The sequence below is a fragment of the Melospiza georgiana genome, chromosome 3, assembly GCF_028018845.1.
Source record: "Melospiza georgiana isolate bMelGeo1 chromosome 3, bMelGeo1.pri, whole genome shotgun sequence".
In the NCBI taxonomy this organism is placed as follows: domain Eukaryota; kingdom Metazoa; phylum Chordata; class Aves; order Passeriformes; family Passerellidae; genus Melospiza; species Melospiza georgiana.
In genome coordinates this window covers 6,083,217-6,097,814 of record NC_080432.1, presented here as the reverse complement: position 1 = coordinate 6,097,814, position 14,598 = coordinate 6,083,217, and the positions used below count along the sequence as shown (strand labels likewise).

General features: G+C 47.1%; 3 protein-coding genes across 3 annotated transcripts; all 3 read left to right on the top strand.

The window, feature by feature from the left end:
• The first annotated feature begins 1,079 nt into the window (after positions 1–1,079).
• Positions 1,080–2,033, top strand: LOC131081697 (taste receptor type 2 member 9-like). Its single transcript, XM_058020959.1, has one exon. The coding sequence runs from the start codon at positions 1,080–1,082 to the stop codon at positions 2,031–2,033; it is 954 nt and encodes a 317-aa protein (XP_057876942.1).
• Positions 2,034–7,631: 5,598 nt separating this feature from the next.
• On the top strand, positions 7,632–8,585 carry LOC131081688 (taste receptor type 2 member 9-like). Its single transcript, XM_058020946.1, has one exon. It carries the CDS (start codon positions 7,632–7,634, stop codon positions 8,583–8,585), a length of 954 nt encoding a protein of 317 aa, XP_057876929.1.
• A 3,633-nt stretch (positions 8,586–12,218) lies between these two features.
• On the top strand, positions 12,219–13,172 carry LOC131081703 (taste receptor type 2 member 9-like). Its single transcript, XM_058020969.1, has one exon. The coding sequence runs from the start codon at positions 12,219–12,221 to the stop codon at positions 13,170–13,172; it is 954 nt and encodes a 317-aa protein (XP_057876952.1).
• Positions 13,173–14,598: the final 1,426 nt, after the last annotated feature.

Here is a 14,598-nt window from a genome sequence, read left to right as displayed (position 1 = left end):
GAGCATGTGATATGAATATTCATGTAACATCCTGCTGGCTGTTCTATCCCACAGAAAACATGGCTATCAGCATTTGGAAGAGAGAAAATGCTGGGGGTTCATTTCCTGTAGCCATAGAGCTCTTGCGTGGGCTTTCTTTTTTCCGGCCTCCACCACAGCATCAGATGAGATCTCGTTGTTTGCTGTGGACCTGATGTGCAAGGCCAAATGGGAGAGGTCCTGTACTCCACCAAAGGGCACGGGCAGTCCATGCCCTACACAGCTTAATACAGTTTGCCTGGGAAAAACCTCACAGCTTTCAGGGTCTAAATTCATTTGGAAGCTTTAGGGCACTGCAGTGTGGGGGAAAGTCAGCATGGTGCCATCTTTGAAAGCCTTCACTTTCCCAAGCAGATGTCATTGGAATCACGGCACAGACACTTCTCCCAGCTATTACTCTTTTACAACATCTGCTCTAAATTAAACTTGTAAGAAGTACCAGCTTTATTTTCTTGGCTCCCATCACCTGCCTCAATATGTGCCCCTTCACATAACCCTGAGGCAATGCATTGGAAAACCAAACATGTATTTCAATGCCTGTGAAGCATCAAAATGAACTCCACTTCTCCAGCATCTGGACTCAGTGTAGCAGCACCCAGACTCTCAGACTGAAAAGACAACGAGTCCCCTGACCTGCTGAGGGCTCTGCGTGATGATCATAGGCAAAATAGGGACATAAGAACCCAGATCCTGAAGCCTGACACTGATCAAACAGGGATCAATTTCAAAATCAAAATACTCTCCACCACAGAAAAACATCTCCGCTCTTTGTGACACCCAGCACAGCCCCCCCAAGCCAACATTCAAATAGTCAAGAGTGGCCCCGGGTAAGGGGATACCCAGCACATTTACATCCCTGCACCTGCCCTGTGCCCACAGCAGCAGCACCAAATTCCCCCCAGCAGCAACAGCAGCAGCAGCAGCTCTATAAAGCTCCTCTTGCCATCCCTGACACTCCACCAAGAGCAGCCACTGACCTGCCTCAGGCTCTGCTGCCACAGCCCCCTTGGCCAGCACAGCTCTGATCACCAGCTCACACCATGGAAGCTTGTCACCCTCCACAGCAATCCAATGTCACTGCATACGGGGCCATGGCTGTGGCCATCATCACCCTGGAGGCATTTGCTGGCATGTGGATCAATGCTTTCATCGTTTGTGTGCTTTGCATTGCCTGGGTCAAGAAGAAAACCCTGAACTCTAATGAGAAGATCTTGCTACTGCTGGGATGCTCCAGGATTTGCCTTCTATGCTTTGCATGGGGTTACCTGTTCATTTCCATAATTTATCCCAAATACATTTGTATTTACTCCACACTTAAGCTCCTTGCATCTTTTACAAACTTTTCTAATTATTCCAACTTGTGGGTCTCAGCCTGTCTTTGTGGTTTCTACTGCATAAAAATTGCCAATTTCAGGAACAGCTTCTTCATCTACCTGAAAGGAAAAGTTGACAGGATGGTGCCCTGGCTCTTGTTGGGGTCAGAGATTTTAGCCTTGGCTATGGGCATCGTTTTCTATGACCTCATGGAAACTGTGCAGAGTAGCAACCTCACTTCCAACAGCCAAGAAAATTTTTGGGAAGAAGGAATCACAATGGATAAACATGTTTTCTCATCTTTTTTTCTCACTGGCTTTGGATATGCTGCCTCATTCATGGCGTTCTTCTTTGCTGCTGTTTTCCTTCTCTTTTCTCTCTGGAGACACAAGCGCACCATGCAGACAAGCTCCATGAAGGACCTCAGCATGGATGCCCACATCAGAGCCATGAAATCTGTCCTCTCCTTTTTAGTGATGTACAGCATCAACTTTGCATGTTTGCTTTGGAAAATAATTTATGCCACAAAGAAAGAAAATATCATTACACTTCTTATATCCATATATCTTTGTGCTTTTCCAGGTGTTCATTCTCTTATTCTGATTTTCAGCAATCCCAAGCTGGAAAAGGCATTGTTAAAGATTCTCTCCTGTGTGAAGTGTGAGTTTTTCATGAAGTAGGAACTGTGATAGAAGCTGGAGCCCGTGCAAAATGTTGATCTTTTACTGTAGAAAATAAGTAATTGAATTTCTGATGCAACTCTCCAGGCAGTGTAGATGATACTGATGTTCACTTTTCAACTCCCAAAATAGGAAAACTTCATTTGTATCTTTTGAGCGTAATTATTTGCTGCTGAATACATTATTATGATATTGCATTATTATCATACTTAGATTTAGGTAAACTTTGAGACATATTTTTTTATTAACAAAGTAATTTAGCCCTGATGGTAGGAACGATGCCTAAGCCCCTGTGTGGTGAAGAGATTAATGTTGGCATGAGAGTCTGCTGGTGGGGTGATGGATCATCAGGCAGAGCCCCTTCACCTCTGCCTGGGCCCAGTGGAAGAGGGAGTGATGCTAATTGAGTGTTCAGCCCCTGCCCAAGACTCACAGCCTTTGCAATCCCAACCCTGGCTATCCCTCATCTCCACAGCAGCTGGCTGCCCTCCCCCATTCACCATGGCAGCAAGGAGGTATTTTGACTGCAGCCTCACCTGCATTTCTCCCAAAAGGAATAATTTGCCAATCCCAAATCCTGCCTGGCAGAGGATGGGAATATGACCCCACTGTGCAAACAGGACAGCAAGATTGCTTTGCTCTCCTCCCCAAAGCAGGGAACACCTCTTGGTTAAGATTTTCTCTTTTGACTCTGTCAGATTGTACCCAGGTGAAATTCTGTTCATAGGCCTACCTGGTGGTGAAGTTGAGCATAATGAATTACCCATTGCTCTTCCTTCTTTGCTTCTCTTTTCATAAATATATTTACAGCTAGTCCAGTGAGTGTATTTATTAGTGGCAATTTCCAATTTGTATTTCTACAATAAAATGCATGAGTTGTGATTCTGTGACTCTGAAAGTTCTTATTGAACATGACAAGACTTACATGTTGAATTTGGCAGAATCAGAAATGAAACTGAGCAGCGCCCAGGCCCTTTGTTCTCTGAGGACCAGCAAGGGCTTTATTTTCTGCAAAATTTCTACACTCTAAATGGAACAGAAAAACGTGCAAGACTGGAACGAAAACTGGATGTAGAAATGGAATAATAATACTGCAAACCTGCCACAAATGTTTTGGTATTCACAAAATGAAATGGCTGTAATGAAGAGGTTTCTCTCTATTTTGGTTTACCTTTCCTTCTGCTGAGGCCCTGTGCTGTGGCACATATAATGGGCTGTATGAGTGCCTGGCAGTAGCTGATCCTCAGTGTGAACACGCTGAGCCCTGTCACTCCCCAGAGGTGGTCACTGAGCCACAAAGAGCGAGGCAGGAACGGCCCCAGGGAGCTCAGGGGCTGCAGAGCCCCCTGCCCACTGCAGCCCTGCGTGTCCTCTGTGCCCCACTGCCTGCAAGGACAGGATTGCCTGCTCTGTGGGACTGCTCTCCTGGCCTGGCTGACCTGGAGATGAGCTTGGCTTTTCCCACTGCACTCTGGCTCACTTACAGCCCCAGCATGTTGGGTTTTGTGCAAGGTGAAGCGTGGAAGGAAGCCACAGCTTCATCTCACAGTGACCCACAGGCAGATGTACGGGGTGCCCGGGCCAGGAGCTGCAGCTGGGGGCCTGTGGGGTCTCAACCAGTTGAGGTCAAGGCTGTCCCATGCTGGGAAAAGCCAATTCCAGGCACTCCAATGGTCCCAGCATTGGACACTGCTCATCTCATCAGCGAACATTGTGGCTCCTGTGGGAAAAGACAAGTCCTGAAGGACTGCAGGCCATGGGAGGCAGCCATGCTGGAGCAGGAGAAAATGACGGAGACAACGTTTCATGAACTGCCAACAACATTCCCTGTCCTCCTGTGCTCCTGAGGAGAGGAGGTTCTAGAGGATCTCTGAATGACTTAAATTAGGCCTGAGATTATTGGGGGATGAAGATCACATACTCTAGTTGTTTGCATGTTCTACATCATCCTACTGTGTTTTCAACAGGCAATAAATTAAACTGATTTTCCCTGTCTCAAGTCTGTTTTGTCTGTGAGAATAATTGCGGAGTGATTCCCCTGTCTTTGTCTTGACTCATGAGCAGTTCCACCTTATTTGCCAGCCCTGTCCTATTCCAGAGTGAGAGTCAAGGAGTGACTGAGTGGGGCTCTGAGAGCTGCCCGAGGACAACTCCCCATGAGAGTGAAATGTGAAATAGTTCCAGTGGGGAGGAACACATTCAGTGCAGACAGCTCAGGGAGCAGCTGCAATGGGAGGGAGCTGCAGGCTGTGGGGAAGTGCTGGGAGTCCCAAGCATGGTGCCAGGCCTTGCACAGCAAAGGGCACAGGGACCTGTGGCACCAGCCAGCTGACTGGACACTCAGGACACCCCAGTCATCATGTGCACAGACAGGAAGGACACAAAATCCCAGGGATCCAATAGTTTGGCTCACCTCCTCAGAGGCACCCAGCTTGAGCTGCCTCTGTGCTACTGTGCCATGATTAAAGTGCTTGAAAGATGCAGAGGCCTGAGACTCCACTATAGGAAAGCCAGTGCCAAGCTGGAGAGGATACCTGGTCTGGCTGTGAGTGTGGTGTGTGCAGGGAGTGGAGTGGGGCAGCTGCCCACGGTGAAGGGGCTTTGGTGCCTGCAGTGACAGTCTCTGGTGCTGGGGCGTGACTGTCAGAGGCCTCCTGGCTGGTGAGACAGGAAAGTTCCCTTCACACCAGCATGAACAGAGCAGAACCTGAACTGGTCATTTATTTTACCAGCTCACACTCAGAGGGTCGTTTTACCTGACACCCAGTGCCAGGTGTGCATTTCTCATCTCCCCTGCAAAAAGCTTCCTCCCTGCTTCTGAACTGAGAGATTCCAACATTTAGGCCTGAGCGACCTCTCAAGCACTTCAGTATGACTTTTTCCAAAGACCATACATACTAGCAGGCTGCCTCACCAAACTACCCAACTCTCCTTAAACAGCAACTGCCCAGAAACAAGCAAACAAATAATTAAAGACACTTCACTACATGCCAATCCGCCTTCTGCGGCTAGGAGGCTTTTGGATTTGAATTTATATTTCCATAACAAGTTCATGACACCTGCCCTGAGGAGATTGCATTTTTTTTCCAGGATTGCCATCCTGAAAGGACTGGGACCTTCTGCTCATTGAAGTCCAGTTATGGATGGAACCATATCCCAGCAGGGAGGACTGAGGAATATTGTGAGAAACATTGCTGAAGACCAGGGCCAAAGAAGGGAGGGGATGGGTTGCTCCATGTGCTGGAGAAAGAATTCCCCTGCAGCCTGTGAAAAGCACCATGGTGCGGCAAGCGTGCCCTGCAGCCCATGGAGGTCTGTGGGGGAAAGGAGAGGCACCTGCAGCCCCAGGAGAACCCCACAGCACAATCGGTGGGCTGGGTGTGTCCTGAGGGATGGCAGCCCCTGCAGAGGCCACGCTGGAATCAGCTCATGCTGAAGGACTGCAGCCCAATGGAGGGATCATTGCTAGAGCAGGGAAAGAGTGCAAGGACAGAGTGGAGAGGACAACTTGGTATGAGATGACTGCAACCCCAATTCCCCATCCCTGATGTAGGGGAAAGATGTAGAGAACTTGGGAAAGAGGCATCAAACTGATCTGAGGAAGAAGGGGAGGGTGGAAGGTAGCAGGTTCAAATTTTATCTTTGTTTCTTATCAGCCTACAATATTTCCAATAGTCAATAAATAATATGATTTTGTTCTCCTCAAGACTCTTCTGTTGATGACATTCCCTGGTGATTGACCTCTCTGTCCTTATCTCAATCCATGAGGTTTTCCATCTTATTTTCCACACTGGCCCCAACTGTAGGTGAGAGTGTAGGAGCAGCTGGGTGGGAATGTGACAGCTGCACAAGGTCCACCCATCACAGCAGGTGAAACATGAACTATCTCCAGTAAGAACACAGAAAAACCACTGTGAACTGATCATTTCTGTCACCAGCAGCTCAGGTCCAAAGGTAGACTAAAAGCAGCTGTGCTGCACACATCTCCCCTGTGAAAGGCCTTGAAAAAACAGAAACAGCCACACATCCCCTTTTTCACTGCTGCTGCTCATGCACTTCCTGCTTTAACCTGAAAGCCACAGTTGATTATACAAAAAAAGCCCTGGAAGATCCATCTCATTCCCTACATCCAGTGCAACCCCACATGCCACAAGACTCAGCAGGCAAAACCCAGCACCTTGCACCTCTTACCACACAAAACACCACAGTCCCAGTGAACCATGCTGGCTTCCGTTCCTCCATTTCCCCATGAAAAGTCTGAGAATGTGACAGCCAGCACAGAATCCTGCTCCTGTGCACCAGCCCCACTCAGCTGGCACTGCAGGGGACAGGGTGTCCATCAGCACAGCCACCCTGCACAGCCCATGGGCACAGATGCAGGATGTGCCCAGCCTGGAGAAGCTGACACATGACAGGTGCCAGAACTCAATGGGAATGGCAGCCCAGTGCTGGCGCAGTATGGAAAATCTGCTCTGGGTCACATTCCAAGTCTTTATGGTAGCCAATCAATGCAAGTAGGAGCATGTGATATGAATATTCATGTAACATCCTGCTGGCTGTTCTATCCCACAGAAAACATGGCTATCATCATTTGGAAGAGAGAAAATGCTGGGGGTTCATTTCTTATAGACATAGAGCTCTTGCTTGGGGTTTCATTTCTCCTGCCTCCACCACAGCATCAGATCAGATCCCCTTTGGTTGCTGTGGTCCTGATGTGCAAGGCCAAATCGGACAGGTCCTGTACTACCCCAAAGGGCACAGGCAGTCCATGCTCCACAGAGCTTATCAAAACTTGCCTGGGAAAAACCTCACAGCTTTCAGGGTCTAAATTCATTTGGAAGCTTTAGGGCACTGCAGTGTGGGGGAAAGTCAGCATGGTGCCATATTTCAAAGCCTTCACTTTCCCAAGCAGATGCGATGGGAATCCTGGCACAGGGACTTGTCTGATTTTTTCTCTTTCCTACCATGTTGCCCAAATTAAACATGCGAAAAAATCCATCTTTACTTTCTGTGTCTCCCATCACCTGCCCTATGGAGCTCTTCACTTAAGCTTAAGGAAATGACATTGGAAAAACCAACATGGATTTCAATGCCTGTGAAGCATCAAAATGAACTCCACTTCTCCAGCATGTGGACTCAATGTTGCAGCATCCACACTCTCAGACTGAAAAGACAACAAGTCCCCTGACCTGCTGAGCACAGCCAGGGCTCTGCATGATCATCATAGGCAAAAAAGGGACCCAGAAGAACCCAGATCCTGAAGCCTGACACTGATCAAACAGGGATTAGTCTCAATATGAGACTACACTCTCCACCACAGAAAATCATCTCCGCTCTTTGTGACACCCAACACAGCCCTCCCAAGCCAACATTCAAATAGTCAAGAGTGGCCTCGGGTAAGGGGATACCCAGCACATTTACATCCCTGCATTTGCCCTGCGCCCACAGCGGCGGCACCAAAATCCCCCCCAGCAGCAGCAGCTCTATAAAGCTCCTGTTGCCATCCCTGACACTCCACCAAGAGCAGCCACTGACCTGCCTCAGGCTCTGCTGCCACAGCCCCCTTGGCCAGCACAGCTCTGATCACCAGCTCGCACCATGGAAGAGTCTCTCTTTCCACAGCAATCCAATGTCACTGCATACAGGGCCATAGATTTGGCCATAATCACCCTGGAGGTGTTTGTGGGCATGTGGATCAATGCTTTCATCGTTTGTGTGCTTTGCATTGCCTGGGTCAAAAAGAAAACCCTGAACTCTAATGAGAAGATCTTGCTGCTGCTGGGATGCTCCAGGATTTGGTATTTGTGCCTCACATGGATATATCGCTTCCTTTCAATGATTTATCCCCATATCCTTCAAGTTCAAACCATACGTCAACTAATTAGATCTTTGGCAACCCTTTTTAATTATTCCAACTTGTGGGTCTCAGCCTGTCTTTGTGGTTTCTACTGCATAAAAATTGCTAATTTCAGGAACAGCTTCTTCATCTACCTGAAAGTAAAAATTGACAGGATGGTGCCCTGGCTCTTGTTGGGGTCAGAGATTTTAGCCTTGGCTATCAGCATCATTCTTTCTGACTTCCCTGGAACTCTCCAGAGGAACAACATCACTTCCACCAGTCAAGGAAATTTTTGGGAAGTAACTATCAGAAAGGATAAACAACTTTTCTCTTCCTTTTTACTCTCTGGTTTTGTATATGCAACTTCATTCCTGGCAGTCATGTTTTCTGCTGTTTTCCTTCTCTTCTCCCTCTGGAGACACAAGCGCACCATGCAGACCAACTCCATGAAGGACCTCAGCATGGATGCCCACATCAGAGCCATGAAATCTGTCCTCTCCTTCTTAGTGATGTACAGCATCAATTTTGTATGTTTAGTCTTGACAAAAATTTATGGCACAAAGAAAGAAAATATAATGACACTCCTTTTATACATATATCTGTGCGCTTTTCCAGGTATTCATTCTCTTATTCTGATTTTCAGCAATCCCAAGCTGGAAAAAACACTGCTGCAAATTCTCTCCTGTGTGAAGTGTGACGTTTTCATCAAGTAGGAATTGTGATAACAGATGGAGTACATGCAAAATCTTGAAAACTGTAGAAAACAAGTAATTGAATTTCTGATGCAACTCTCCAGGCAGTGAAGATGATACTGATGTTCACTCCTCAATATCCAAGCTAGAGAAAACTTCATTTGTATCTTTTGACCTTTATTATTTTGAGCTACATATAATATTATTGTATTTATATTTCCTTAAATCTTTAAAATATATTTGTGTTATTAACAAACTCATTTGGCCCTGATGGTATGAATGATTCCTAAGCCCCTGTGGGGTGAAGGGATTAATGTGGGCATGAGAGTCTGCTGGTGGGGTGATGGATCATTGGGCAGAGCCCCTTTACCTCTGCCTGGGCCCAGTGGAAGAGGGAGTGATGCTAATTGAGTGTTCAGCCCCTGCCCAAGACTCACAGCCTTTGCAATCCCAACCCTGGCTATCCCTCATCTCCACAGCAGCTGGCTGCCCACCCCCATTCACCATGGCAGCAAGGAGGTATTTTGACTGCAGCCTCACCTGCATTTCTCCCAAAAGGATCGATTTGGCATTTCAAATCCTGCCTGGCAGAGGATGGGAATATGACCCCACTGTGCAGACAGGACAGCAGGATTGCTTTGCTCTCCTCCCCAAAGCAGGGAACACCTCTTGGTTAAGATTTGCTCTTTTGATTTTGTCAGATTGCACCCTGGTGAAATTCTGTTAATGGGCCTACATGGTGGTGAAGTTGAGCTTAATGAATTACCCATTGCTCTTCCTTATTTGCTTCTTTTTTCCTAAATATATTTAGAGCTAGTCCAGTGAGTGTATTTATTAGTGGCAATTCCCAATTTGTATTTCAACAATAAAATGCATGTCTTCTGATTCTGTGACTCTGAAATTTCTTATTGAACATGACAAGACTTACATGTTGAATTTCCCAGAATCTGAAATTAAACTGAGGCCCTTTCATCTCTGAGGACCAGCAAGGGCTTTATTTCCTTTCAAATTTCTACACTCTAAATGGAACAGTAAAATGTGCAAGACTGGAACACTAACTGGATGCAAAAAATGGAATAGAAATCGTTCCAAGCAGCCACAAATGTTTTGGTATTCACAAAATGAAACGGCTGTAATGAAGAGGTTTCTCTCTATTTTGGTTTACCTTTCCTTCTGCTGTGGCCCTGTGCTGTGGCACATATTATGGGCTGTATGAGTGCCTGGCAGTGGCTGACAGCTCAGTGTGAACACGCTGAGCCCTGTCACTCCCCAGAGGTGGTCACTGAGCCACAAAGAGCGAGGCAGGAACGGACCCGGTGAGCTCAGGGGCTGCAGAGCCCCCTGCCCACTGCAGCCCTGCGTGTCCTCTGTGCCCCACTGCCTGCAAGGACAGGATTGCCTGCTCTGTGGCACTGCTCTCCTGGCCTGGCTGACCTGGAGATGAGCTTGGCTTTTCCCACTGCACTCTGGCTCAGTGAAACACCCAGACAACAGGCTTTGCTCTCAGTCAGGGAAAGAGCTTGAGGAGTCAGGAGTGTTGGAGACAACTTGTTAAGAGCTGACTGCAGCCACTATTCGACTTTCCCCTGTGCTGCTGTTAGGGAGGAGCTGGGGATGAAGGAGGGAAGTTGAACCTCAGATGAAAGGGGTGTGGGGAAAGTGAGATCAAGTTTTCAATTTCTTCCTTATTATTCTGCTCTATTTTCATTTCTAAACGAAATTAAGTTCTTTTTCCTGGTGTCAAATGCATTGTTTCCCTGACAGTAACTGGTGAGAGATCTCCCTGTCATTATTTCGAACCCTTGTATTCCCACCCTGGTTTTGACCCCTGCCCTTCCTGTGGGTGAGAGAGTAGGAAGAGCTCAGTGGAGTTCTGGCTTCTCCCTGAAAGCAACCCTTTACAGCAGGTGAAACATGAAATACCTCCTGCAAGAACACAGAAAAACCACTGTGAACTGATCATTTCTGTCACCAGCAGCTCATGTCCAAAGGCAGATGGTAAGCAGGTGTGCTGGACACATCAGGCCTGCCAAAGGCCTTGAATGGACAGAAATGGCCACACATCCCCTTTTTCACTGCTGCTGCTCATGCATTCACGCTTTAACCTGAAAGCCACAGTTGATTACACAAAAATAGTCCTGGAAGATCCATCTAATTCCCTATATACAGTGCATCCCTTCCAACCTCACATGCCACAAGACTCAGCAGGCAAAATCCAGCGCCTTGCACATGTTACCACACAAAACACCACACAAAGTCCCAGAAAACAACACTGCAGATCCATTCTTCCATCCCTATGGAACCCCTGAGAATGTGACAGCCAGCACAGAATCCCACTCCTGTGCACCAGCCCCACTCAGCTGGCACTGCAGGGGACAGGGTGTCCATCAGCACAGCCACCCTGCACAGCCCATGGGCACAGATGCAGGATGTGCCCAGCCTGGAGAAGCTGACACATGACAGGTGTGAGAGCTCAATGGGAATGGAAGCCCAGTGCTGGCTTAATATGGAAAACTGCTCTGGGTCACATTCCAAGTCTTTATGGTGGCCAATCAATGCAAGTAGGAGCATGTGATATGAATATTCATGTAACATCCTGCTGGCTGTTCTATCCCACAGAAAACATGGCTATCATCATTTGGAAGAGAGAAAATGCTGGGGGTTCATTTCCTGTAGCCATAGAGCTCTTGCTTGGGCTTTCATTTCTCCTGCTTCCACCACAGCATCAGATGAGATCTCCTTGGTTGCTGTGGTCCTGATGTAGATGGCCAAATGGGACAGGTACTGTACTCCACCAAAGGGCACGGGCAGTCCATGCCCCACAGAGCTTAACACAACTTGCCTGAGAAAAACCTCACAGCTTTCAGGGTCTAAATTCATTTGGAAGCTTTAGGGCACTGCATTGTGGGGGAAAGTCAGCATGGAGCAATCTTAGGAAGCCTTCACTTTCCCAAGCAGATGTGATTGGAACCTGGGAACAGACACTTGTCCTAGCTATTACTCTTTTACATCATATGCTCTAAATTAAACTTATAAGATGTATCAGCATTATTTTCTTGGCTCCCATCACCTGCCTCAATCTGTGCCCCTTCACATAACCCTGAGGCAATGCATTGGAAAACCAAACATGGATTTCAATGCCTGTGAAGCATCAAAATGAACTCCACTTCTCCAGCATCTAGACTCAGTGTAGCAGCATCCAGACTCTCAGACTGAAAAGGACATTGAGTGCCCTGACTTGTGAGCACAGTCAGGGTTCTGCATGATCACCATAGGCAAAGGAGCTACAGAAAAACCCAGATCCTGAAGCCTGACACTGATCAAACAGGGATCAGTATCAAAATCAAAACACTCTCCACCACAGAAAAACAACTCTGCTCTTTGAGACACCCAGCATAGCCCCCCCAAACCAACATTCAAATAGTCAAGAGCGGCCCCGGGTAAGGGGATACCCAGCATATTTACATCCCTGCACCTGCCCTGCGCCCACAGCAGCGGCACCAAAATCCCCCCCAGCAGCAGCAGCAGCAGCAGCAGCTCTATAAAGCTCCTCTTGCCATCCCTGACACTCCACCAAGAGCAGCCACTGACCTGCCTCAGGCTCTGCTGCCACAGCCCCCTTGGCCAGCACAGCTCTGATCACCAGCTTGCACCATGGAAGACTCTCTCTTTCCACAGCAATCCAATGTCACTGCATACAGGGCCACAACTGTGGCCATCATCACCCTGGAGGTGTTTGTGGGCATGTGGATCAATGCCTTCCTTGTCTGTGTGCTTTGCATTGCCTGGGTCAAAAAGAAAACCCTGAACTCTAATGAGAAGATCTTGCTGCTGCTGGGATGCTCCAGGATTTGGTATTTGTGCCTCACATGGATATATCGCTTCCTTTCAATGATTTATCCCCATATCCTTCAAGTTCAAACCATACGTCAACTAATTAGATCTTTGGCAACCCTTTTTAATTATTCCAACTTGTGGGTCTCAGCCTGTCTTTGTGGTTTCTACTGCATAAAAATTGCCAATTTCAGGAACAGCTTCTTCATCTACCTGAAAGTAAAAGTTGACAGGATGGTGCCCTGGCTCTTGTTGGGGTCAGAGATTGTAGCCTTGGCTATCAGCATCTTTATCTCTGACCTCTCTGAAACTCTCCAGAGGAACAACATCACTTCCACCAGTCAAGGAAATTTTTGGGAAATAACTATCAGAAAGGATAAACATCTTTTCTCTGTTTTTTTACTGTCTGGTTTTGTTTTTGCTGCCTCATTCCTGGTGGTCATCTTTTCTGCTGTTTTCCTTCTCTTTTCTCTCTGGAGACACAAGCGCACGATGCAGACCAACTCCATGAAGGACCTCAGCATGGACGCCCACATCAGAGCCATGAAATCTGTCCTCTCCTTCTTAGTGATGTACAGCATCAACTTTGTATGTTTGCTTTTGACAATAATTTATGCCACGAAGAAAGCAAATATCATGAAACTCCTTTTATACATGTACCTTTGTGCTTTTCCAGGTGTTCATTCACTTATTCTGATTTTCAGCAATCCCAAGCTGGAAAATGCACTGCTGAAGATGCTCTCCTGTGTGAAGTGTGAGTTTGTCATGAAGTAGGAGCTGTGATAACAGCTGGAGTGCATGCAAAATCTTAAAAACCGTAGAAAACGAGTAATTTAATTTCTGATGCAGGTCTCCAGGCAGTGTAGATGATACTGATGTTCACTCCTCAATATCCAAGCTAGAGAAAACTTCATTTGTATCATTTGACCTTTATTATTTTGAGCTACATATAATATTATTGTATTTATATTTCCTTAAATCTTTAAGATATATTTTGTTATTAACAAATTCATTTGGCCCTGATGGTAGGAACGATTACTAAGCCCCTGTGGGGTGAAGGGATTAATGTGGGCATGAGAGTCTGCTGGTGGGGTGATGGATCATCAGGCAGAGCCCCTTTACCTCTGCCTGGGCCCAGTGGAAGAGGGAGTGATGCTAATTGAGTGTTCAGCCCCTGCCCAAGACTCACAGCCTTTGCAATCCCAACCCTGGCTATCCCTCATCTCCACAGCAGCTGGCTGCCCACCCCCATTCACCATGGCAGCAAGGAGGTATTTTGACTGCAGCCTCACCTGCATTTCTCCCAAAAGGATCGATTTGGCATTTCAAATCCTGACTGGCAGAGGATGGGAATATGACCCCACTGTGCAGACAGGACAGCAAGATTGCTTTGCTCTCCTCCCCAAAGCAGGGAACACCCCTTGGTTAAGATTTTCTCTTCCAACTCTGTCAGACTGCACCCTGGTGAAATTGTGTTCATAGGCCTACATGGTGGTGAAGTTGAGCTTAATAATTTACCCTTTGCTCTTCCTTATTTCCATCTCTTTTCCTTAATATATTTAGAGTTAATCCAATGAGTGCATTTCTTAGTGGCAATTCCCAATTTGTATTTCTACAATAAAATGCATGAGTTGTGATTCTGTGACTCTGAAAATTCTTATTGAACATGACAAGATTTTCATGTTGAATTTCCCAGAATCTGAAATTAATCTGAGGCCTTTTCATCTCTGAAGACCAGCAAGGGCTTTATTTCCTTTCAAATTTCTACACTCTAAATGGAACAGAAAAATGTGCAAGACTGGAACACTAACTGGATGCAAAAAATGGAATAGCAATCGTTCCAAGCAGCCACAAATGTTTTGGTATTCACAAAATGAAACGGCTGTAATGAAGAGGTTTCTCTCTATTTTGGTTTACCTTTCCTTCTGCTGTGGCCCTGTGCTGTGGCACATATTATGGGCTGTATGAGTGCCTGGCAGTGGCTGACAGCTCAGTGTGAACACGCTGAGCCCTGTCACTCCCCAGAGGTGGTCACTGAGCCACAAAGAGCGAGGCAGGAACGGCCCCGGGGAGCTCAGGGGCTGCAGAGCCCCCTGCCCACTGCAGCCCTGCATGTCCTCTGTGCCCCACTGCCTGCAAGGACAGGATTGCCTGCTCTGTGGGACTGCTCTCCTGGCCTGGCTGACCTGGAGATGAGCTT